Source organism: Toxorhynchites rutilus, chromosome 1 (assembly GCF_029784135.1).
Source record: "Toxorhynchites rutilus septentrionalis strain SRP chromosome 1, ASM2978413v1, whole genome shotgun sequence".
In the NCBI taxonomy this organism is placed as follows: Eukaryota; Metazoa; Arthropoda; class Insecta; order Diptera; family Culicidae; genus Toxorhynchites; species Toxorhynchites rutilus.
Genome location: NC_073744.1, coordinates 201,785,823 through 201,812,533, shown reverse-complemented (window position 1 = coordinate 201,812,533; position 26,711 = coordinate 201,785,823). Strand labels below are relative to the sequence as shown.

The 26,711-nt window shown below is 41.4% G+C and overlaps 1 protein-coding gene and 1 non-coding gene across 2 annotated transcripts in view; one reads left to right on the top strand and one right to left on the bottom strand.

Annotated features, from left to right (window-relative positions):
* The window catches only part of LOC129762068 (uncharacterized), a 67,663-nt gene extending 41,418 nt beyond the window's left edge, over nucleotides 1-26,245 (top strand). Inside the window, exons 2-5 of the mRNA XM_055760052.1 lie at nucleotides 1,344-1,436; nucleotides 23,283-23,436; nucleotides 23,492-23,767; nucleotides 23,835-26,245. Of these exons, the coding sequence (XP_055616027.1) occupies nucleotides 1,365-1,436; nucleotides 23,283-23,436; nucleotides 23,492-23,767; nucleotides 23,835-25,255 (1,923 nt within the window). The 5' untranslated portion in view covers nucleotides 1,344-1,364 and the 3' untranslated portion in view covers nucleotides 25,256-26,245. The remainder of the gene's footprint in view (nucleotides 1-1,343; nucleotides 1,437-23,282; nucleotides 23,437-23,491; nucleotides 23,768-23,834) is intronic.
* On the bottom strand, nucleotides 2,893-3,003 carry LOC129763862 (U6 spliceosomal RNA). The gene has a single exon (XR_008741047.1). It is a non-coding gene; the product is annotated as a U6 spliceosomal RNA (small nuclear RNA).
* Nucleotides 26,246-26,711: the final 466 nt, after the last annotated feature.

The following is a 26,711-nucleotide window of genomic DNA, read 5'->3' as shown; positions in this document are numbered from 1 at the left end:
CGCGATCCGGCCATGATCTGCTTTCTAACGCTTGGATCACCCGCAGTTACAATCAATGTTTCGCCCACGCGGGCACGCTCTTAAAGCCGCTACTAAACCGATGATTATTTCCGGTGGCTGTCCGGGCGGCGGTCACCGGCAGCACTCGTAACAAGTGGACCATTCAAGCCTGAAACCACGCCAATAAACTCTATGGAACGCGCTGTTGGATGTGAAAGTGAATTGAGTTCTCCGGTGTGGGTAATTTCATGGTGAAAATCATTTCGATACCGCGGTTCGCGTAGCGATCTGGATCGTGGAATTCGAGGATTAGGTGGTCATAAACATGCCACACCGATGAGGCCACAATAGCAATTTAAACTTCACCAGCTACCGTCTCGGCAAATATTTCAATTGTTATTCTTTTTGCTGACATCTCAATAGAGATGCCAATTAGGGAATAGCATCTGGGACCAAATTTGGGAAGTGGCACGAGATAGAGAAAGGAAGGAAAAAATTATGATTGATTATCATCCGGGGTGAACAATACCACCTACCCTGAATGGCGATTTTGTTGAGAAAGATAGTTTCAAATGAAGTAAATAATAGATAGATACACACAATGACAATAATCTACCAATGAAAAAAAAAACCACATTGGGGAGGGACCCTACTCTGGAATGTTGAAAAATAACGAATTTTCGTGTTTTTTTAATGGAGGAATTAAAGTTGATTGTGGGACATTTAAGTGATTGGTTACCTTAACCAATCAACAAAATATCCCAACATTCAATTTTAATTCCAACTTCCGGAAAAAAAAAGTAGGGTCCCTCCTTGAACAGCTCAAGGCAAACGTTGTCAAGTCTCGTTGAACGCACGAAAATAGAAACTCCATTCCCAGCACACTTATCAGTCAAAGTAGGCTCGCACTAATCGGCGGGCAGCAACTGATCGTAGCAGGTCGATAACAGCTATTTATGTCAAGAGACAGGGTACAACAAAAGAACACACTAACATAACACACATACACCGGCACACAGCGGTCATCATCATCGCGTCATGCGCGTCGTAGCGCATTTTTGTTCGGTGGGCTCTCAGAAAGAAAAGTGCTTGATCATTGAATACATAAATAAATGAATCAACGCTCGAAGTGAGGGACGATATGTTGGTTTTAGGAGCCGTTTGGGAGGAAACCAGTTTTTTTCCTCTCAATATTTCCTTCTCTGAGTTAGATAATTTTGATGACACCCTACTGGCGGTGTGCAGTCTGCTGGGATGCAGGAATGCGGAATATGTTTGTTCGTGTTGTTTGTGTTGGAGCTTGAATACGCGACTGATAGTTTTTATTCTCGCACTAATTTCAGAGGCAACAATTGGCTCCCACAATGAGGAGCTTACGGTGGGCTCCTGGAGTGCTGTGGGATCTCCGGATACACCTGGTGCTAGCGGTCCTTCTGGTGAGTATTCCTGTCATTGTATCAGCGATTATTTAGAGATCAGCTTGGTGTTAATTGGTACCATGAGCGGAACGCATGATTGTTAATGACTGGTTAATGAATCACAAGGGGTGGGACTTGTGATGTAGTTTTCGCTTCTTGGCAGGAACTGAACACTTGGCGATTTGTAGTGATTTGCCCAATGAAAGGAGTGTCCCATAATGTCCCAAATTGTATCACGGTGAAAACGCTGTATAAAATTACCTAGTTGATCGATCCTTTCAAACTTTCAGACAATAAAATATAACCCATTAGTAAGCTTTTGGAATATTAATTTCATTCAACTTCAATACCATAACCGTAAGTTCGCACCTTATGCTTAACTCCACTCATAAGGTTCTGTACAACATCTGGATGCAGATTCTTCTTTGTGGAAACCCACTTTCTCTTCATGTCTTCCTCAAATTTGACTTGGGATACTTCCGTAGCGCCTGCTTCATTAAGCCCCAGTATTTTTCGATGGACCTTATTTACGGTGCGTTGGGAGCGTTCATGTTCATGGGTACGAAACGGACCCCGTTGGCTTCGTACCACCCCATGATATCCTTTGGATAGTGGCACGAAGCTAGATCCAGCCAGGAGATCGTAAGGCCCTCGTGTCGCTTCCACAGCAGGTAGACACTTCTTTAGGTAGATCTACCCGTTTTACAGTCCCGGTAGTCATGAACGGCGCACTCGGTTTGGCACATGAGCAAATCACTCGTCAAAAATGTATTTCTTTGCAAACTTTGAAAGTTTCTGTTTCCTTACTTCTTCTGGAACATCGAACTTGTGCTGGGCGGTGAAGCACAGAAGCCTGGGGAACTGCCGGAAGTCCGCCTTGCAGTAAGTCTCATCATCCATGATGAGACAATGAGGCTTCGTCAGCATCTGGGTGTACAGTTCCCATCGTATTTTGCCGTTCGTCACGATTTAGAGCCTTCTGCATTTTGTATGTATACAGTCCCTTCCGGTCCTTGGCTTTCAGTACGAAAGACTTGTACAGATTTAATGTTTCGGCCACATCCCTGGCCGAAGCATTGGGATTCCACTTTAACGCTTTCACGACACGCTTGTGATCCTGAATTTCTTCTTCCGTTCGATGCTATACCCAATGTGGCATACAGCGGGAATGGCCGCCATTCAGGTCATGGGCCGATATCCCATTCAGGAGGTAGTCTCGAAGTCTGACGAGGACGTAATCACAAAAACGACGATAATTGATTACTACTAAAATCTCGTGATTCCTTCAGGTAATGACTGAGTATTAATTGTGAGTACAAAAGGAAGCTTGTACCTGCGATTTCGAGCAATCAGAACGCGGAATTTACGTTTGTATAGTGCTTGAGATTTTTCAATTGTTTGATAGTTAGTTTCCTGACATCTATTATTTCCTTTAATGTAATAAATCAGTGTTTGCCAAATGATCCACTCATTGAAAAAATCGCTTCGGGCGCTTCACGATTTTGCGTGTCATCCTTGCGCAGGGGCCATGCTAATCTTCTCTGTATCGTTCCAATTTTAGTATATGTCCAGCCGAAGCTAGGACACTTTCGTTCGTTCAAATATGATCTTTCAGGAAACATTTCCCCCAGCGGTATTCTATTGTTGTTATGTGCTGCAAATCACGACACAAAAGAGAACGAGACAACTCTACATCGGCTCGCACTTCATTGCACACCAGCATGCAAGCAAAGCTATCATATACGCTTTCGGTGCAGAAAGCTTATTTTCTTCTTTGCATCTAACATATGCATACCGACCTCTCCATGCATCATGAAACAGCAGCATCGTAAGGACAACGCAAAGCGAAAGATTCATATTCAGCTAATGTAGTAGATCTTGATTTTTAAGTCTCAGAGAGTGCAAACTATATGATTATTCAGCTCGATAGAGGCTAAGGGAAGGGTAGTCAGATTATATTTTCCATTTTTAACGCCTCTATCCCTTGAAATGTGTATATTCATATAGACCGCATAGTTTTACTAGCAACACCGCTCTCTTTCCCCATTTGTTGCTCTCCGCAAATGGTGACCGAATGATGACGTAATTTTTCTTGTATCATTTATTGCTTTGCACTTTTTTTTTTAACCAATTGCTTTGCACTTGCCTGTGCAGTGGGTTTCGCTATAGTAGAGCGGGACGATATATGCGGTTCAAACTTGTATGCAGGCTTCGAAAATGGTATGCGATGTTTGATACAGATCGGATATGCAATCAACAGTCTTCGTTCCTCTCTCAGTTTAATCACTAAATATTACACAAGTGATTACTGACATTCATACAAGTATCTGAATGATCCTCTCATATTTGGTTATATGTTCGTGAGAGTTTACTTGCATGACACATTGTGTATCATTCGATTTTGATCGAAATCCAAACACTGTAATAAATTGTTACCTTGATTGACGCAAAAATCTTATCAATCCATCATGAAGTGACTGAGCAATGAGCGTTTAAAATTGGAAAAATTATCACGATGAGATCGTTTTTCATTCTTCAATTTGTACCCCCAATACGTTTCCAAAAGATGTAATCCTACGTTAAAATGTAAGGATTCCATAAATTGTTGAAATGTTCGGACAATTTTTGACGTAGGACTACGTCTTTCATTTCTATACCGGGGTGTAAAATCAAAGTTTCGAAAACGAAAGCGTTACGCCGGACACCGAGATTTTGGGCGTTAATAGCTCTTAAACAACTGAACGAAATGGTATGATACACACTTCATTAGAAAGATAAAATGTCTACGCGTTATATACTTGTTACTTTTTCATCCAAAAACTTGTTTCAATAGTCTTAAAATTGCTTTGAAAACAGGCTATTGAAATCACCAATCGGTATATAAGCGAGCGCCGCTCGGAAACCCACTCAGTTATAATTGAACAGCGATTGGGGCATGTTGTGGCTGTTGTGGTGAAGCTCTTCGTTTATCATGAAAGCGCGGATGAACGGTGTCACCAAGAGCCTGTTTGTGCACCTTAGGCCAGAAGAGAATCCATCAGGAGGAGAGTGATGCCTCAAACGGTTCCCCGGGAAGAGATCGGAGCAGCCGCCACACACACACATACACGCGCGGAACTCTTCGTTTGGGTGCCATTCAGCATCGAGAAAATTCCGGAAAGATTCAATCGTTGCTGAAAAATAATCTGCCAGTTCCCCTGGAACTGAAAAATACATTCATGCGAAAGAGTTTATTCTAATGTTTTCTATCCATACAACACTGCAACCAAATACATTTGGTTTTGTGATTTTTCAATCAATCGCAATTAACAGGAAAGCTGCTGAAAATTATTCTTCCCCATCAGTAGAAAATTTTCGTATCCAATATTGTATGCGCGCGCAACGGAAAATGTTTTGCATCGTGAAAATTATATAATTTTCAATCGATTATTGCTCAGTTGCCGAAAGTTTCAAACTCAGAGAGTTCATTCCCCTCTAGTTTGCCTTTCAAATTGCCATCGTAAACCACACCTTCTCTTGATTCAATCACGCACAAAAAGCATACTTAAGCGATATTCTGGTGGTGAAACGCATTCATTTTTCGTGAAGATATCGACAAGACAACATCGTAATTGAACGAGGTGAACGTGCTGGACGGGCTGGACGGCGAGGGATCGAGGGATTCGTTACCTAGCCTGATCTGACTTGAAAGACATGCAGTTTGTTTGGAACTGTGAGGGAGGGCAGAAAAGCCGAGCCATCAGAAGGAGAAGAGAAGGTGACCAAGAGAGTATCAGCAAAGATATTATCGTTGCTGAAAAATAATTGCCAGTTCCCCTGGGAATTGAAAAATACATTTATGCGAAAGAGTTTTTTTTTAATGTTTTTTAACATATAACGCAGCGACCAAATACTTTTGGTTTTGTGATTTTTCAATCAAATGCAATCAGCAGGAAAGCTTCTGAACATTATTCTTCCCCATCAGTAGGATATGTTCGTTTCCAATACAAACATAAACGAAAAACGAAAAACATAATTCTCAATCGATTATTGCTCAGTCGCCGAAAGTTTCAAACTCAGAGAGTTCATTCCCCTCTAGTTTGCCTTCCAAATTGCCATCGTAAACCACACCTTCTTTCGATTCAGTCACGGACAAAAAGCATACTTAAGCGATATTCTGGTGGTGAAACGCACCATTCTTTGTGTGGACACCGACTGGACAACATCGTTGCTGGACGAGCTGAACGGCGAGGGATCGAGTGCCTTTCTCAAGGCAATGAGGGTGGAGGTGTAATGCAGGAGTTAGAGTAGAGTTCCAAGGGCCTTTCTCAAGGCTAGAGACGAATGAACTGAAAAGTTTAAAGTCTCTATAATACAAAACCATTCTATCCATGAATTCTGGTGGTGAAACGCATTCATTTTTCGTGAGGACATCGACAAGACAACATCGTTCCTGAACGAGTTGAACGAGCTGGACGAGGTGGATGGTGAGGGATCAAGGGATTCATTACCTGGCCTGACCTAACCTGAAACGCATTCAGTTTGTTTGGGACTGTGACAGAGCGCAGAAAAGCCGATCCATCAGAAGCAGAGAAGATGACCGAGAGAATACCAGCATCGGAAATTGGTTCCGCATGAGACATCGGAGCAACCGCCACACACATACACGCGCGCCACTCTTTACGTTTGCTGGTTATCGAGGAGAATCCTAAAAGAAGTGATCGTTGCTGCAAAATAATCTGCCAGTTCCCCTTGGAATGGAGGTGTAAATTACATTCAAGCGAAAGAGTTTATTTTAACGTTTTCTGTCCATATACTACGACCAAATACATTTGGTTTTGTGATTTTTCAATCGAGTGCAATTAACAGGTGGTTATCGAGTTAACATTACCCACTGGTGGTGGACTTCGGGAAGAATCCGGTAAGATACCGCTGCTGCAAAATAATTTGCCAGTTCCCCTTGGCATTGAAAATAACATGCAAGCGAAAAAGTTTATTTTAATGTTTTCTAACCATATAACACTGCGACCAAATACATTTTGTTCTGTGATTTTTCAATCAAGTGTAGTTAGCAGGGAAGCTTCTGAAGATTATTCTTCCCCATCAGTAGGATATTTTCGTATCCAATATTGGATGCATAAAACCTTGTACCTCCAACGTAACGCTCTCGTTTTCGAAGTCCCCCAAATATTCATTTATTCATTCATTCAGAATGGATTCAGATTCAACAACACTAAATCAACGATAGTCCTACGTCACCATTGCGGTTATACCATAGATATAACCCACTCCCTGTTTTTGACACAGCATTTACGCTCGATCGATGAAAAAAAATTGACCAAACTCAAATCAAATTAATCAAAATAGACCGTGCCGCCGGCCGACCCGCAAGCAAATCATTCTGATTGTGATTCCGGTCTTTCTTTCGCTCACGGGAGAGCGAGAGAAACGATATTAACCTCAAAACCATACCGTGCTCAAATTGAAAGAGGTCAAATTAACGGGGGTTTCACGGTACACAAAGCACGCGGCTCAAATCGCGGCACTATTCGCGAAATTTATCGACAACACGGAACCAATTGCACAACGCCGCCGCTACACAAACATCCCCAAAGAGGGGCACATTCTCCACCAGTCCAGGCACAATATTGCTTTGCTTACTAGTGTTCCGGATAGGCACGGCCTACTACTGCGTGGTCTATCTGGGGCCAAACAAAACACATCGACTGCAAACGGGCGTTATTTATGCGAAACACATCTTCCTCGTGCGAGTAGCGCATAACCTCACTCTTTTTTTTATCGTCGGAAACAGTTGCAGCCTCTCGTTAAAACGATCGTGATTTGGTGTTTTGTTTGTGATTCGATGAACTGTTTTTGCGAGTGCGAATTTACGTAGCTCGAAAAAAAAGCGCTGATAGGGAAAGTGAACCGGTAAAGAATCAACATAAAATATAATGTCCGGGAGATGTGGCAAGTGCTTTTTGCGAGATCCAACCATCGAAAGCTCATCGATGGTGATTACACGCAAAACAGACTTTCCCCCTATCGTCTATATAAATTACATGAATTTAATAGCGTCTCAAATTACCGTACCTTCAATCTATCGATCACAGGAAGCACATATCTGACGGGAGGAGAGATATCCATCGACCGAGTTACACACTTTCCGTGCCAGACAAAACAAGTGCTGTTGCTGTTGTTTCCGCCCGTTTTTCCATCACTCACGCTTGCAGGCAGTGAGAAACTGCTGTGTTTTTCATGCGCCGCCGTGTAAACAGTAATCACGTGCAGAAACTAATCGCGATGAAAGTTGCATTTTTATTGCTTTCTTTCTCGCGAAAAAAAAAATATTATTGAGCAAACTGTCGCGGCGTTCTTCTGGCGAACAACAATACATTTTACGGGCACATCAAGATCTACATCGGCGCAGCACGTGTTCGCAAACGGCTTGCGAGAGCACATCCAGAGGGAAGCACCGTCATTTGGCACGAGACGACGTTTTGACGTTTCCTGGAAGTGTGCATGTGCGTGTGTGTATCTCAATGGCGATGATAATCTGAGATGAAAATGTTATCAAAGTGTGCTTTGGTTGTGCCCCTAATAGGCGAGAGGCTTCAGCTGATGGTGGTTTCATTTGCCAATCCATGAATGGACGGAATTTGGTTCGGCCTTGAGGCGATGCCAACCCGTCTCGATATTGTACAGTGTGTCCCGAAAGCAGCAGTATGCATTTTCTAATAAAGGGTGTCCCATAATCCTCAACTCTCTCATCGGGACATCGAAAAACAACTCGGAATCATGCAATAAACGGCGAGTTGTGTGATTAAACGTTATTACGAAACAATGAGCATGGAACGGAAGGAGAAATACGGACAGAATGGATGTTCTATTAGTGATGAGCCGTGAAAACCGTGAAAGCGTTTAAACGGAATCCCAATGCTTCGGTCAGGAATGTGGCCAAAAAGTTGAATCTGTCCAAATCTGCCATTCAGAGAGCCAAGTACCAGGACGGACTGCACACATACGAAGTGCAGATCGCTCCAAATCGTGACGAACGGTAAAATACGGTGGGATAGACACGGGCCCGGAAACTGTACCCAGATGCTGACGAAGCTTCATTACCTCTTCATGGATGACGAGACTTACGTCAAGACGGACTTCCGACAGCTTTCGGGGCTATTGTTCTTCGCCGTAAAAGTTTGATGTTCCGGAGGAAGTAAGGAAGAAGAAACTTTCAAAGTTTGCCAAGAAATACATGATTTGGCAAGCGATCTGCTCATGTGGCAAACGAAGTGCGCCGTTCGTGACTAACGGGCAGATCTACCTCAAGAAATGTCTACAGAAGCGTCTGCTTCTGTTGAAACAACACGAGGGTCCTACGATCTTCTGGCCGGATCTAGCTTCGTACCACTATTCAAAGGATGTACGGGGGTGGTACGAAGTCAAATCGAGACGCTGATCAAGAATAATCCTCGGTACACGACACATGAGTTAGCAGTTTCATTACAAATTACTGAACCACTTTTCATTAGCAGCTGACGAAGCTTCTTAAAATGTTGTAATGGGTTCATAATACTTCATCGAAAAACATTCAATGAATCGCATTTCCAATCGCATCTCACCGTCAATTCAAGTCATATCGACGGGGAATACCGAAGTAGTCCTACTCGAAGCGAAACGACTGAGAGGAGAGCCGATTTTCATGTTTTGTCATTGAAAATGTTGGACCCTGGTACAGAGACAACCCGGTACGATTGTTCTTCCGAATGTATTTCAAGATCGCAAATCTTTTTGCGATAACAGTGTTCAGTTCGCTGTCCATTAGAACATCAGGATCTTGGATTAAATTGATACGCTCGAGAACCATAGAGTTGATTGGGTAGCAGTGAGGGAAGCACTACATCCAAACTAGCGTTGGCATAGAATGCTTTTACGTGTGCTGAAGGGTGAAATGTACAAATAAAAGCATCTTTTTCAAGAGTTTGAAAATGTTTTGCATGTATGGGAGCAGACCTTTCTCTCAGACTGAACGTCAGCTTGAAATTGTACCCAAAAAAAATCCAAACGATACCAAGCAGGGATTGAACCAAAGCTGGCTAGTACCACAATAGATCAACTAATGGTCGCAGTGGTTCAATGCTCCTACAGAAGAAAGCTGGCTAGTATGCAAGACTGTTTTACGCGACTATGCTACGTTAATAATTCTTTTCAAGTTAAACTAAGTGGTCTCTTTATTTGAAAGATGAAATACCTAAGGGTTATATGTTTTTTTTGTTATTGACCCAAAAAATTGTTTCAATAGCATTGATGTGAATGCGTTAAACTTCTATTTAATCATAAATGAATAAGGTTTTATTTTTAAAAAGCTGAAATAATTATTGTATGAAAAAAAAACATGCAATAAACAAGACTATGACTATCAAAAAAAAAATAGCATAAAAATTGCTTCTAGAATCGGCTATTGAAATCGATCAAATCTGTATATAAGCTGGCGCCCGCTTGAAAATCCATTTCAAAAACGTCGTTTGATGTTTGCTGAAACGAACCCGGTTTGCTGAGAAGAGTCGAACGACAATGAAGTGTCTTTGTCCAGGCAGGTGGAGAAAAAGTTTGAATTGGGTTGTCCCCAAGGGCTCTTCCCAGAGCTAGAAACGAGTTAACTGCAAACGTGTATAGTCACTATAATTCAACAGTAAGAAGAAAAGGAAAAAAAACACATTTAGTTGTGATTGCGAAGTGACATGATAATGGTCTCGCTAGCTCGCCAAGCATTTTGCTCTTCTCTCCAAATCCCACTCCTTTTCTGTCGCCGGACTGAACTAAGCCGCATTTTTTGATAAAAGCAGCAGTTTTATCGAATGCTCACGAATGCCGCTATCGACCGATGATTCCAATTGTCGGGTGTTGGAGAGGGAGTATCATTTACGCTGGGTATTCCCGAGGGGTATTCGATTCCTCCTTTGAGCGCTAATAATTCTTTTCCTAAACGAAGTGGTATGATAATCACTTTTTCGGAAGATGAAATGTCTAAGAGCTACATGCTTGTTACTAATTTATTGCTAAGCCAATGGTAGTCCTACGTCCACCTTGCGGTTATATCACAGATATAACCCACTTCTAGTTTTTTGAAAAAAAATATCGCATACTTTTTTTTACTACACTTAGAGAAATACTCGGTGGAAAACTAGAAAACTATCAAATACTTTTGGTAATGCAAACATTAGTAGAATGTATATATTTTTGTACATATTACCAACTATCCCACATCCCAACCATAGGCTAGTATATTTTACTAGATAACATAAGTAAACTTGAATGCTGTCATATTTGAAGTCTGGTGAGAAAAGCGCACATTAACCATATTATTGTTGCTATAAGGCAGTACGGAAGTAAGATTTTTGATATGATTCTATTTAATGCGTGCATTTTCTTCGGGAAAATGTAGCCGATATTGGTCTTACAAATCATGGTTTTGCTTGACATATATGTTCATTAGTAAAGTAGAAAATGACTATTGACGAATTTATGCAAAGCTAAATCAGTTCATGCGACATCTACATTAGAGCTCAGAACCACAAAAGTGATGGTGTTTGTTTATTTTACGCACTGAAAAGCAAGATTCGGTCGTGATTATTCATTTTATTTCTATTTAGATTCGTTTCAACCATTAAATGTCGTCAGTATATGGTAAGAAAATTGGGGCCTTGTATATTCACGATGGTTTCAACACGCGATTGAACCAGTGTCATTGATAATCTTCGAAAATTTTGAGTTTGATAACGCATACAGGTTATGCATACTGTGAATAGTGGTGATGAAATCGATACCATATTAAGCTAGACGATATCATTGATAATGTAAGGGTCGATACGAGAAGGATTTGCAGTATTTTTAGCGCAACTCATGCTACTCATCGTTTATATAGTTGAGAAAAAAATAAAGTTACAACACTTATACCAAGGAATTCTTCAAAATACACATAACACATTGTAAAATGATGATTTTCTAACCTTTTTAGCGTATAAAGAATACGTGAAACCGGGAAATTGGAAGATAAATTCTGTTTTTCCTCGAAAATTTGAACGAATTTCATACCAGAAAAACAAAACATCATCATTTTACTCGCTGCGCCATCTGGTAGTAAATCCAACGTAAATTCGTCAATAGATTGGTAGCCCTTACCAAAAAATTTGTCATATATACTATTTATTTCTCTCACTGTAAATTCAATATCTCACAACAATTCAATTGTTTACGAAATGAAGAAATGTTATCATATCTGGCATCCATGTGCTGGGCTGTTTACATGTAGATTGGACAGGATTGTGATATTTGTTGAAACGTCAAAAAACGCGCGATCTAAAGCGATCACTAGCGCGCGATGAACTACAATTGATCGCATCGCACCGCATCGCGTTTTTACTGTGTCGTCTATGCAAATTATATCGCAGGCCTTTTTTTCTCGTGAAAAAATCCCACGATCTTCACCATTGGCAAGATATGATTTGTGTTCTACCAAGTTCAAACACACACACATTTGCTGAACAAAAGGACTGGATGTTAAGTAGTACTTTACAATGTAGTCTGGTTTACCATTATTTTACGACCCATAGTGATTCAGGGTGAGAATCCCACATATGACTATGGACATCATCATCTAAATTACCCACGGGCCACTGTTACCATCATTGTTCAACTGAACCGTCGCTGACGACGTCTGGTCTAAATTGGAGGGCAGAACTAGAAAAAAATGACCCCAATTCGGGTTTGCTTGCTTGTTTGCCAACAAGAAAACGTCTATCCATCAGACTATACGCGTTACTGATTCTGCGATGGTTTCCGTTTGCCTTTGCGTCGACTTCTTCTTCTTCTACCCGCAGAATCCACCGCGGAACGTTCCGTCATCGGGATCGAGAGGCGGAAAAAATTAACTATCCGTCTGCTTCTATTTTTTTCTGCTGTTCGCTCCGCTCACTTCCAGCTCTAATGAGCGATTGTTCCGCTGCAGTTCGTTTCGCGTGAGTCTGTGGCGGTGGCTCCCATATTTTTCATTTCTAATTACCCTCTCAACCCCCGAAGAAGAAGTGAGAAAACGCTGCTGCTGGGTGGTAATCACTTTATGGATTGTTACACTTTTGAATCGCACTAAAGCCGGTTCGGTTGTTGCTTTCTTCTTGTGCAGTTTATTGTTTTCATGCAAATTAATCGTTCGTTTTTTTTTGCTCTGAAATTGGTTAAGACAGGCAATGTTTTCCGTGTACCGGGAGGATGAGTCTAGAATTAATAGGTGTGCGAGATACTGACACTATTCCGGACGAGAGTGCTGACAGGTTACGTAATTGCCTTCGTGTAGATCGTTCCTGTCAAACAACTGTCAGTTGGATTTATATGGGAAGATATCCAAATCTGGCATCCCTGGGAAGTTTGATATGATCAATGTCCGAATTGGTTGGACTCACCACAAAAATATTCCAAAAATGCCAACTTTCTCACTCTTCAGCTCTTATGCGACCGTTGATTCAGCCGCCAGCCGCAGTCACTGACTGATCTCCGTGATGAATACCGATGACGTGAGCGCGTGTTCGTTTCTCGCTGAGTGTGCAATAAAATGCTGCAAATGCAGAATGCATCTCGTCGGCAACCGTTAATGAATCATGATCGCTCCCGTTATCCCCTGGTATCGTGTTCGATCGCCGTCCGTTTCTGTTTGCTCGTTTATTGCGAAAGTTACTTTCCTATTTGAGACTTAATTTCACCAACTGTCAACCAGAGCAGCCGCATTTTTTGTTGTTTTCCACTCATTCCAAATAAGCTATCATCCGTGACAAATTGTCACTCGTTGTTGCCACCGCCACCTGGCCAACGACTTGTCTCAACACTTGATAACACACCTGTTCCGAGTGCAGGTCACATTTGCCTCATAGCATGGTCGTAAAAATCACTCCGCGATGCATTTCTCCATAAAACCAAGCAGGCTACGGGCAACCATTTTGTGTGTAGGTATGTCTTTCGTGTGTGTTATTATTACTGCTCGTGACAATTGATGACATCGACAGCCGGCTGCGTCCAGTTTTCGTTGTTTCTGTAGCGCGCGGACCATCATCGCGCGACCACCGACGATCATCGGCGGTCATAAATCATCATGTTCTCTCGGTACCTCCCGGGAGCGCAAATTTATGCATCCACAGGCGGCTCTTTTTGTCAGTTCCTTTGCCTCTTCGTCTTCCTCTTCTTGTGGAGCCCGAAAAACGATTTCCAAAGTCAATCAATTATCGGCAGGCACCAAACTTCACCCATTGTTTACTATGCGAACGGCGAAAATATGGGCAAATATATAATGTCTTGTATGGACCAGTATGAGCGATCGGACCACCCTGAGCGTGCGCATGAGACAATGTCGGCGTAGGTCGGCGCGAAAAATCTGACCAGTAAATTATTTGCCAGTTGTTTGCAATAATAATAACAATAATAACAATCGAACGTGCCAGGCTTGAAGCAGAGATATTGAGTCATTTGAACGAACGAGAAATCTCGCAATCCGGACGAGATCGATTTCTGCATTCCAAAATCCGCCCGAGATGCAAACTTATACGACAGATGCAAAAGTGGAAACATTGCTTTGCTAACGAAAGGTTTCAAATATAATACATGTATATTCCTCAACAGTTCTACAATAAAGTAATATAGGTTTTTTCTCACATTCATGGCAATAAACTTCGAAACATACAGGTACAACGAATGAAACGCATTAATGTTATAATGCTTAAATCGGTTATGATCCGGAATCACTGTCCATTTTTTAGCAGCGGTCGTAGTAGGCCTATCTGATAGCTTTTGACAGCAAATTCGTTTGGAAAATCTGTATCTCTCTATAAAAGTTGTGCTTGATGGAATCCGGCGTGGTCAGATACTATAATCGCGAAATCGCTGAGAGTGGCTAAATCGATCGTGTATGATGTGCCGAAACGTTTCCCTGAACGTACAATTGTTGTTCTGATGGATCAAAGAACGCATCATAGTGGAACTTGCTATCGAAAGCTGAGGTTGAAGGTGTTGAGAGCAATTAAGGCAAACCCGGGACTCTCGGACTATGTTATCGCCGAAAAAACAACTCTAACCAAGGTACCATCCGGAGAATCCATAGGCAAGAAGGTTATCGAAATTTGGTGGCCAAAAGACACGCTCGAATGTTGTACAACAAGGTTTTGACGAAGTATGAAGGATGTATGCTGATGAGTGACGAAACATACGTGAAAATGGAGTTTGGACAGCTCCCGGGCCTGATTTCCCGGACCTGAATTCTATGAGGCCCCTGCCAAAGGAGATGCTACCAGCAAATTTAAGTTCGTTTTCGCTGATAAATCTGCCAGGAAGTTCTTGATGATTTGGCAAGGGATCTGCAGATGTGAACAGAAAATCTAAAATCCTGTCACAAACAAGATAATGGACTAAAAAATATATAGGGAAGAGTGCCTGTGGAAACGTCTCCTTTGTAAGGTCCTTCACACAAAGGGCTGGTGAAGTTTTGGTTTGATGAAATTCATACAATCGAAAAATATTGGGCAATTATCTAGCGAAAATTGAAAAATGGTTCCAAAGTGACTCGTGATGCTACTGATATGAAGAGATCGTAGAATAAAATTATCGCTGAGCTTGTTCAACAGAGAGTTCAAACTTTGATGTATGAAAATTCATCAATACTGTAACGGAATATTTTTCTCAATTTTTGACGTAGGACTTCTTCTTCTTCAATGGCACTAACGTTCCTAGAGGAACTTCGCCGTCTCAACGTAGTATTACTTGCGTCATTTTTATTAGTACTTAGTTGAGATTTCTATGCCAAATAACACGCCTTGAATGCATTCTGAGTGGCAAGCTCTAGAATACGCGTGATCACAGTGCCAGTCGGAGGAAATTTCTTTGACGAAAAATTCCCCCGACCAGAACGGGAATCGAACCCGAACACTCGGCATGTTAGTTATGACGCTAACCACTCGGCCAAGGGAGCACTTGACGTAGGACTACCTCTTTCATTTCTATACCGGGGTGTAAAATCAAAGTTTCGAAAACGAAAGCGTTACGCCGGAGACCGAGATTTTGACCGTTAATAGCTCCTAAACAACTGAACGAAATGGTATGATAAACACTTCATTCAAAAGATAAAATGTCTACGCGTTCTATACTTGTTACTTTCTGATCCAAAAACTTGTTTCAATAGTCTTAAAATTGCTTTAAAAACAGGCTATTGAAATCACCAATCGGTATATAAGCGAGCGCCGCTCGGAAATCCACTCAGTTCAAATTGAACAGCGATTGGAGCATGTTGTCGCTGTTGTGGTGAAGCTCTTCGTTTATCATGAAAGCGCGGATGAACGGTGTCACCAAGAGCCTGTTTGTGCACCTTAGGCCAGAAGGGAATCCATCAGGAGGAGAGTGATGCCACAAACGGTTCCCCGGGAAGATCTCGAAGCAGCCGCTACACACACATACACGCGCGGAATCCTTTCCGTTTGGATGCCATTCAGCATCGAGAAAGATCCGGAAAATAATCTGCCAGTTCCTCTGGGAATTTAAAAATACATTCATGTGAAAGAGTTTATTTTAATGTTTTCTATCCATGTAACACTGTGACCAAATATGTTTCAAACAAGTGCTATTAACAGATGGTTATCGAGTTAGCATTAACCACTGGTGGGCTTCCAGTATCGTGGAAAATGTGGAAATATCTAATCGTTACTGAAAATAATCTGCCAGTTCCTCTGGGAATTTAAAATTACATTCATGTGAAAAAGTTTATTTTAGTGTTTTCTATCCATGTACATTTGGTTTTGTGATTTTTCAATCAATCGCAATTAACAGGATAGCTTCTGAAGATTATTCTTCCCCATCAGTAGGATATTTCCGAATCCAATATTGGATGCATAAAACCTTGTGCCCCCAACGTAACGCTCTCGTTTTCGAAGTCCCCCAAATATTCATTCATTCAGAATGAATTCAGATTCAACTTCAAACAAATTATCTCTAAATCAACGATAGTCCTACGTCACCCTTGCGGTTATACCATAGATAAAACCCACTTCCTGTTTTTTTCTGAAAAGAACAATTAATTATTTGAATTTTGATATGAACCTTCAACCTTCAACCAATACCGAGATACAACTGGTTTTGTGATTCCTGATTCTAAATGTGTTACTTATATTTGGTGGATGTAGTCCAAAAAAATCTTATTTTTCAATATAAATAATATATTATTCTGTTATTTTTTGTCATGAAAACTAGTTCCAGAGTATGTACCGTGAGTACATTATGTAGAAGTGTATTTTCAAATATTATTGGCACCCTTTATAATCGACCATCAGCCGTTAGTTTGAGTTTGACTGTGAACTGGTCCGGAGTAGCCCCTCTGGTGTAATCTCAGGTGTGAATGAAAGAGCGCTTTCAGAGGGTACATTTCAACAAAAAAAAAAAAATATCGGGAATTTGCGTTTTTAAAGAAAATGCTTTAATTATCATCTAAATTTATATGATTGTATTCATAATAGGCCCCTTCTGAAGCAATACACTTTTTTAACGAACAATCCAGTCATCGAATCACTTTTTATAGCTGTATTGAAGAACTGCCTTCAGTTCATGCAGCGAATTCGGTTTTATGTCTTCAATGTTGTCAAAACGGGTCTCACGGTGCGATAATTTAAGTTTCGGAAATACATATCGGCCTATCGGCAATAACTATGCGTTGGATGAACGTGGGATCAGAATTTGATCGTTCAAGCATGTCTTCAGCCACTTGATTGCGATGGAATTTTTGCAGGAAATTGAGTTCTTTTGGCACTAGTCGTACTTTGACTTTTCTCATGCCCGAGACATCAACTAAAATATGATGAAATGTTCCGTGAGATATATTTTATTCATTGGCTAGTTCTTTGAAACATAAATAATTTCCACCAATAGACCAAAAGAATTACCCATATCAAAAATCGTCGAGCCAAACAAAATTAACTTGTTCTCAATGAGACTGTAAATAAACTAAATGACGGATCGCACTCAAAGTTGACGTTCACACTTCTGATAGTAGTTTATTGGTTCAAAATGTTCAGCGGAAAGATTTAAAACATCAAACTGTAAAACTGTAAAAGTCCCACATTTCCGGCAATGACCGGTACTATACCAGCGACAAGGAATCCACACCCCCGGGGTGAAGTACAAATACAAGCTAAAGACTGAGAAGAAAGCTATGCTGTATATTGCAATCTCCGACAAAGGGTTTTCAACCAGAAGGTGTACCAGGAAGAGTGCCTGGAAAAGATTCGCCAGGAAGACGTTGGCGTACCGCGAGGAAAAACAGATACCATACTTACTCAGGGAACGGAACCCGACCAACTTGCCCTAGTGCCGTCCGATCGAGGATTTTTTCGGCCCCCTCAGTGCCCTGGAAGAAAGGCCCACCACTTCAAGAATAATTGGTGGGCCACGAACACTAAGCAGCTGACCACGAGGATCCGGAATTGCATCCGGAAGATGGAGGTCAGTGCCGTCCAGCGATCTTGTGAGAGCATCTCCACCAAGTTGCGTCGTACGGTTGAACACGGCCCCTTTGCCAACATTCATTGCCTTTTTTCTAAGAACAACCGTAATGTTTTTAATAAGAAAAATACTGAATTGCTTGGAATATTTTTTTACTTTATCACTGAAGAAATTCTCATTTGTTATTGAACACCCGTTAGTTTTGTTTTTAGACGGCTGAATTAAATGGCTATTAAATCTGAATGAAGTTGAAGAAAAAATATTTTTTGCAGTTTTTTTCATTCAATTATCTTTTTTTTAATAAATAGCACTAATGTCCGAAAATACACAATAGCAATATTACAGAGACACGAACTGTCTGTGTAACCGTGCGCGAATATAAGATAGGGGTAATGGGGGTAATTTGGTTATGGGGGGGCAAAGTGGTCACCTGCTTGTTTGGTAGTATAACTATTGACTATAGATGCCGTATTGATAGTCACCTTATGTTTGAATAATTTAATGGCTTTTGAGTCACCCTGTACCTCAGTGGAGCTGTCGTATGTTAAAATACAAATAAAAACAGAAATTACTCTCTCGATAGCCATTCGGCCGTAGTTATGTGCGCATGGTATCTGAGCAATTTCTCGTGAAATTTAGTTTATTCAATATGATATGTTGGACAAATCATCAGTTTGGACGACTGTTCACATATTCTAGGAGAGGTGAACAGATATTTTGTTTAATCTCAGCGATTAATTAGCATAGAAGGGGGTCTTCGTAGCCACTTGGTTACGCGTTCGCTTACCAAGCGATCGATCGTGAGTTCAAACTCAGGGCCCTCAATTGACCATCTTTGTGTTGTTATAGAATAACTACGTCCACGTAACCATCATCAGCGATGGAAATCGATCCACGGTGGAACAAAGATCGATTCATCCATACAACTGCTCTGCTCTGCAAGAAACATCGGGCTGCTGTTCTATAAATAACTCTACAATGATCAATACCAACTGTCTCCGCTGTCCGGTCTGCTGAACAATGGAAGAACAGAAAGAATACCCTTACGCCTATATGGCTACTACTGTGTAATTTACAATTTATAGAAACGTAAATATATGTACATGTACACGATTAAACCCGGCTCTGTTACAGCTAAAATGCTAATGAGCCTAATAAATAAAAAAAAAATTAGCATAGAAATGAATTTCATATTTGGGGGCAAAGTGGTCATAGGTGAATAACAACTTACAATATTCTGTTTACTAAAGCTGATATACCTCATCACATTCTGCCCTTGAAGAAGATCTTTTTGTGGCTTTGACCCTGTATAAATATGCCACTCCAACTAAACCAAGCCTCATTATGCGGGACGTTATGTGTTTCTTACTACGTTTTTGTATGCAAGAGAAAATTTAAATTGAGACTCTAGGTGAATAGACCAAGCTTATTTCATACATGTACCTACTATAACAAATATGATTTGAACAAATTTGGACGAAAAAAAAACGCATAAATCTATCCCATTTAGCTTGATATATGCGGGTGTCCACTTTACCTCCAAGCAAAACAAAAAAAGTTCGATTTTCACCTTTTGTTCTAATGATGAAAAGTGTACTATTTTGAATTTATATAGTGAAAGCCGTAAAGTATCGGCTATAGTAAAAGCCGTTTGCTATCTTGAAAAACAACGAGTTGAACTATAATATTCTTCGAAAAACGGGATTTAAATCGGTATGTGGGCGCTGGAAATGGGTATATTCCTTAGGGTGACCACTATGCCCCCACTTCCCTTATATGCTTTTGTGCGCCAGTACAGAAGGGTAAGAAAGGTGTTTTTATTTGTGCATTTCTCCTTTCAATACAAGAGAAAGGTTTTTTTTCTGCCAAAGATGATATCATTTCTGTCAAATCTAGTTTGGGTGTACTATTTGGACCTAGCATCATGTTCTGTGAAAAGATTTTGGACACTTACACTTAAAAATGGTCTTTTTTTCGGATGGCGATAAATAAAAACCACAAAATATAGGGTGGCGCATATCGATTTGAACACAAAAAAAATCGTATAAACAAAATGTCTCACGATACAAAATCTTTGGGCCTGATTTTCCAGCGCGAATGGAATGTGACTACAATGAACTCCTCAAAGTCACATGACCCAGGTCACTGTATCGCCGAAGGCGATTGCCCTGACGTGAGAGGTTCATTTTGGAGTAAAATACTCAATGAATTACAAATGGTGCAGTGTTCATTGAAATATATGTCAAAGCTTGTGTTTTTTGCAAAGGCTCTATGTATTTAATGTGTTTCATGAATATATATTTCTTTTATTTTAAAAATTTTCATTCCTTGTTACAAATATGTACAGGAAATAATTTCGTTCATCTTTATAAATGTTTTCCTCTTATTATAATTGATGAAAAATAATATCTCTGGCATAAGAAAACAAATAAAAATATATTTTCAAATCTGTTTTTGCATAGTCCCTTTGCATTAATATGAGTGTATGTTATTTCAATTGTTTTGATTTCGTATCCGTGTTTTGATTCCGCATTCGTTTTTTGACTTAGTGTCCGGTGCTGATTTTAGCGTAATTATTGCTAAAAGTTTATCGGAAGGTTGACTATTCTTTATAACATTACAGTGAACATTAATGTTATAGTCGCCTCACATAAAAGTCATCAAGGTAAGATATATTTATTATCGCATTCAAATAAATTTAGAAGTTAAATTTTGTTCACAGACAATTAGCCGATAAAAATGATAGAGCTGTCAAGAATCTTGTAATTCCACTGTCCGAAACTGCGCTGTTATCGTTTGGATTCTCACTGGATGAGCCCGGTGAGCACGCATCTCGCATCTACCTTATGGTCAAGCTGGGTCTTGAAATGGATAAGCACAGATACTCCATCCGCAACTACTGATGAAGATGCTCCTCCACTAGTGGATGACACCGAGGATGCCCCACACATGGAAGAAGTTGATTAAACATATACGGTTTTTAACTACTTAAGTAGCTTTTCGTAATTTTTGAAAGTCTGATTTGTGTTTTTGGAGAAAGGAAACGGTATGCTGAATTGAGTTTCTCGTATCAGTTAGGGTCAACTATTGTAAACTTTCAATTTAATTTTGTACCGCGTTATAGCGGCTGCAGAAGATGTATATTCTCGTCATTAGTAATAGCATACCAAATACTTGAACTGTCTACATGTTAATAATAAATATAAATCATTTCAAAATTCACAGTTTAACTGGATTGCATTCGAAATTGCCTATTTTTTCCGGAAATTTTCATAAAGTAGATGATGAATTCATCTTTGAATCTGCAGTAGCTATTGCCCGTTTGGAACGGCGAATTATTAGAGATCGTTCAAATCCTTTGGAAATGCCTAATTATATTTTTGGCTACCATTGCTGGTACTAGTCGATAACGAATGAGGATACGACTTCAAAAGTCACAAAATGGCATGTTTTTCCACTGCAATCGCCCACGGGAATTGAGTGAGTGTTCATGAGAGTTCACTCAAGGTAAAAATCTCACCACAGCCGCGTTCGGGAATTGAGTGAGGCAATTTTTCCGAGCTGTCACTTCACATTCGCGCATCAGAATCAGCCCCTTTATTTCCGAATAAAAACGATACAAAGTCAACAACTGACCCGCTTAGGAACCAACACGCTCGATAGTTGCAGCGCGATCGTTATTTTTTTTCCTCCAGAGAGCGTTGCGTAACTTATGCGCCACCCTGTATAATTTACTGTGACAAATTTCCCATAGAACATAATGGTATTAAACATGTTACAAAAATATTCCGGCGGCTCTCGGTTTGTCTCAATAATTTCATTCTCCATCTTTTCAGCCTTTGTTTCCTGGTTACAGCTTGCTGCTTGCCTCCCGGTCCGGAACGATGTAACCACCTTTCCCTCCGCCTTCTGCTTTAGCTTCAGCTACAGATTGCGAGCGCATAGCACCGTCGGACGACCGGAACCGGAATGCCCTCATTCTTCTCCAGGAGTGTAAAGATATCATACATACCGGAACGGGCGTTTCTGGCGGACTCTAAGTGTTAGATGTGTCAATGGAGCGCATCAGATTTACTATTTTCGCCCTAGCTTCCGCAGTCCAACTGATAGCGCTGTTAATTTTGTTTTTGAAAAATCATGGGTTACTGTGGTTGACGATGCACAAGTGGACTCGTCATGAAGGTGAACCCATGGAAAATTGATAAAATTAAGTAAAATTAGTAAATAATCTAAATGGGATGATGAACCTGCAGATCAGTAAATAGAACATTATCAGATATTGGGAACGGACTAAGTATAAAATCTTGTTTTTTTCCGTCCACTTGGTATGTGGATAGTCCCTTATAAGTTACGTAGTAGAATTTTAAACTCGCTAATCGATTGATCTACTAATCGTGCACTTACAGGACATCACTACAAACGACAACAATGGAACAGAAGGTTCGTCACTTGTTTACAGTTTAGGTCTTTAATTCAGTTGTCGCTCGCCGTAATCAAATCCTTTTAAACTTTCTGAAGGAGATGCGACGCAAAAGTAATCCCCACAAGAGCTACCAGACTGTAACCCTTCCTGTCCATATTTTGAAGAGATTACCCCCACTTTGCCACCAAAACTGCACAGAAGCAGCTCAGCGCATACATCCACGTTCTCATTACTTTCCGAATTCCATTCTCGACAAGATGTCAGCCACCAGCCGAAACTGATGGCGAGAAGTGGTTTGCCCGCGCTGTCAGTGCCCATCCCGGCTCATCTCTCCCCCTGAAGTGGCTCATTTTTAATGACGATGATGATGTTTAAATATTTTGAAATCGAAATGCGGCTTTGTGCCCCTTTTGTGCCCGGTACCCGGTGGGTAATCTGGGCGGAATTCTTTCGGGTTGTTTTCGGTTTTGTTTCGTTGTTGTTTTGTGTGTGGTGTCTTTAAACAAGCGGCCAAGAAAGGAGCTTACGGCGGGGCGGGGAAAGAATGGAAAGTGCACCACACCACACCATGAGATGAGGAATGATTTAGCCGTTTTTTCCTCCCTTCTTGGTTCTGTTTCGGCTCAAAAGTGTCGATAACGAGCGAAGTGAATTTAATGGATTTTTGGGAAACGGTTCGAAAAGATCTGATACTTCGGTGCGGAGAGAATCGGGAGACTTACGCGCTCCCATATTTGTTTTATCTTCTGTGCCGTGGATCGTTTACCACACAAATGAGGATTTATTTCTATTAAATGAATTTAAATTGATTCGTTCTGCGGAACGGTTTAATTTGTTTTGGGGACGTGGAGAGGCGCAAAAGCACTTGCCACTTGGGCACGAGTACTACCATTGAAGATGAAGTTTCATAGTTTACCCTTTCTCGCTCTCATCCACAGTTCAAAGCGGGTGCACCAGCGAACGAAATATGGCCAGTTGAGCGACCCGATGGGATGCCACAGATCACCGCCCTCGAGGTGATGTGCGGTAAAGACCACATGGATGTGCATCTATCGTTCTCGGCCCCGTTCGAGGGAATCGTCAGCTCGAAAGGTTTGTGTTAAAAAAATCAGTCTAGAAAAATGTGATGACCATGTAACCTTTGCAGGTCAGCACAGCGACCCCCGGTGCGTGTATGTTCCCCCGTCCACCGGCAAGACGTTCTTCACCTTCCGCATCTCGTACTCTCGCTGTGGCACCAAACCGGATCTGAACGGTCAGTTTTACGAGAACACCGTAGTCGTGCAGTACGACAAAGATCTGCTGGAAGTGTGGGATGAGGCGAAGCGACTGCGATGCGAGTGGTTCAACGATTACGAGAAGACCGCCTCCAAGCCACCGATGGTGATTGCCGATTTGGATGTGATACAGCTCGACTTCAGAGGTATGATCGCGTTATTGTTTTGCAGACAGACCAGTTGAATATATCCTTCCCGCCTGTCTTCTTTTAGGTGATAACGTCGACTGCTGGATGGAGATCCAGCAAGGGAAGGGACCATGGGCCCCGGCAGTGAGTGGTATTGTTCCGTTGGGTTCCACGATGACCCTGGTGGTTGCGATCAACGACTTCCGTGGAGAGTTTGACATGCGGGTGAAGTCCTGCGTGGCGTCCGATGGTGCCGGGCACGTTATCAAGTTATCCGATGAGTATGGTTGTGTGCTGCGTCCGAAGATGATCTCTCGCTTCCTGAAGGCTCGTGCTCCAGACGACAAGGCCTCCGTCATCACTTATGCTTTCTTCCATGCGTTCAAATTCCCCGACGCTTTGAGCGTTCATATTAAGTGTAAGGTTGAAATTTGCCGCCATGGATGTTTGGATCACTGTCAGCACAGCGGCTCAGCCGGACCCGCAGCGAAACATCACGATCTGTTGGAACGAAAGGACACCCTAGAGAATCACCAGAGCAGTAACGATATCTTGCAGGAATCCGCGGAAGAAGACAGTGGAAGCAACGGACAGGACGTGTTCTACGACGATATAATCCACACTGACAAGAACTTCAACCAACAACCTCCCCCACCTCCACCCAAGAAGCCGGTCATCCCCGCAATCCATAAAAAGAAAGACAGTGGCTATCTGCAGTACCATCATCACAATCGGGATCCCATGGATGAACTGGAATCGCTCTTCCTCAGCGATCACTCCATGATGCCACCGGAGTTGATGAAGAAGCAACCTCAGCAACAGCAACTTCCGCTTCAGATGCAACCCACAGCGCAACCCCTATCCGGGCAGCAACCGCAGAAGGTTACCTACGAGGATGAAAAGTTCCCCCACGGGCCACGCCAAATGGACGCCGAGAAACGAATGGGTCTCCCGGCTGTGGCTGGTCCCCGCTCACTCAACCTAGATGCCGAGGACATCCGGAATCCCACGTTCGCCAGTGGTGATCGCAAACGACGCGTTCGTCGAGCGATTAAGATCACCGATCGGAAGATACGATCGACCGACGTGGGCGTGAGCGGAATCTACGAAGTCATCTCCGAAGCGGATCTAGCGTTCAATCCCGACATCAAGCAGGAAGCCGTGACGGTGTTCCAGGGCAAAATCGCCGAGGAGGTTGTCTACGGGATTTGCATGCCCGTGCCAGGCTTCAGCATTCTGTTCATTCTGGTGATCTCGGCCACCATAATATCGGCGCTGATCGCCGGATCGCTCCTGTACCGATATCAGCTGCAGAAAGAGATGCTAGCTCAGCAGCAGAGTGGAACGAGCCCTGGTCACCTACCGCCGAACAACTTTGCCGCCTGGATGACCCTGAGATTGTTCCGATCGCGACATCATCAGGCCGCTGCAGCAGCGGCAGCGGCAGCCGCAATGGCAGCTAGCGGACCTCGCGGTTCGATGGACATCAGCACAACGCCCCAGTGAGGAAGCGAGACAATTTGATCACACGAAAACGCATTTTGAAACTGAGTGTAAGTGGATATAATTTCTGCGACTAAGAGGATTGTTTGCGAAAAATTGCAGAACACTGCAGACAATTGTGTAAATTTTAGCTCAACTGCCCGTTGTTGAACTTTCATTCGAAAACTGCACTCAATGTTCCCCCTTCTTTTGACACACTCAACGTGAGACAGTTATTTGATTATATTAATTAACACATACGCACCAACAAACACAATCTTTCTTCGGGTTTATTGCAATATTTATTTAAAATATACGTGTCAATGAACAACATAAATTATGTGAGAAAAAGGAGCAAGAAAAAACTTTAGTGAAAAACATAAAAAACGCCTTAGCCGATAAGATTAGAATCGAAAACAAAAAAAAAAAAAAAAAGAAATGAGTGCTCTGAAAGAGCACGAAAAATTTGGGTCCCCTAATTAATAGTCGAATATTTAAATGCGGTTATTTGTTTTATTCAAATTTGATCCGATGTTTGCTCAGCCATTCGATCTGAACGGTTTGTTAGAGCAATGAAGCCGTGGGAAATAGACGCCCGAACGGAGAAATTGTGGGTGGTATAAGCTATTTAGAACAGAATCGAACAAAAAAAACAAAGATTATTCTTATACATCAGTAAAATTAATTTATTAAATTATTAAGTTAATACTAAATAATGGTGAAAACAAAATGCACACGCATACGAGGGTTCACAAGTTCAGGTGCGTAAGAGACGAGAGAACAATGCTCAATCAAATAGTTTTAAAGGTGGTAAACCCAGTTAACGAGAATCTAAGTTATTTATTTTTTGTTTGTTTGTTTGTTCCACTGGTTGATCTCTGTGGTCAGGCATAGCAGCGCGACGTGACATGCTCAACTACTGGAACAATCCCCCCCCCAACTGAGGATAAGTGAATTGTTAGAAGAAATCCTGTTGTCAATAGTAGAATGAATTACAGTATTGTATACAAATAAGTGGAGAGAGAGATCCATTCATTATCATCCGAAAACTCCTGGGTTTTGCCAACTTTTTAAAATTCCGTTTTTAGTGACTCTTGTTGTCTGTTCAATCAGAAAATCTCTTCAGTTGTACTCAAAACGCCTTTTAGCTAGCCCTTTATTGTAGATAGATCACTTAACAGTAAAATTGTTTCACTAAGGCTAGTTGTATGCTTGGTGCTAATATGTGAACTAAGCAATTTTTAACTGAAATTCAAAATCAAACTAATAAGCTTCTTTTACCTATTCTAGAAATCTATATAATTTGACTTACATTGAATAAACTTCCAAAACGAATTTAATCTGCACTGTAATTGCGCAGTTCTTTCTTTTATAACTGTTCCATTCCATTTTTAAACTTTAAACCTCCATTTTTAAAGCTTTAAACTTCTTCAGTTCATCCACCTTGATTTCTAACTGTGCTCTAGATTTTTCTTTTCAA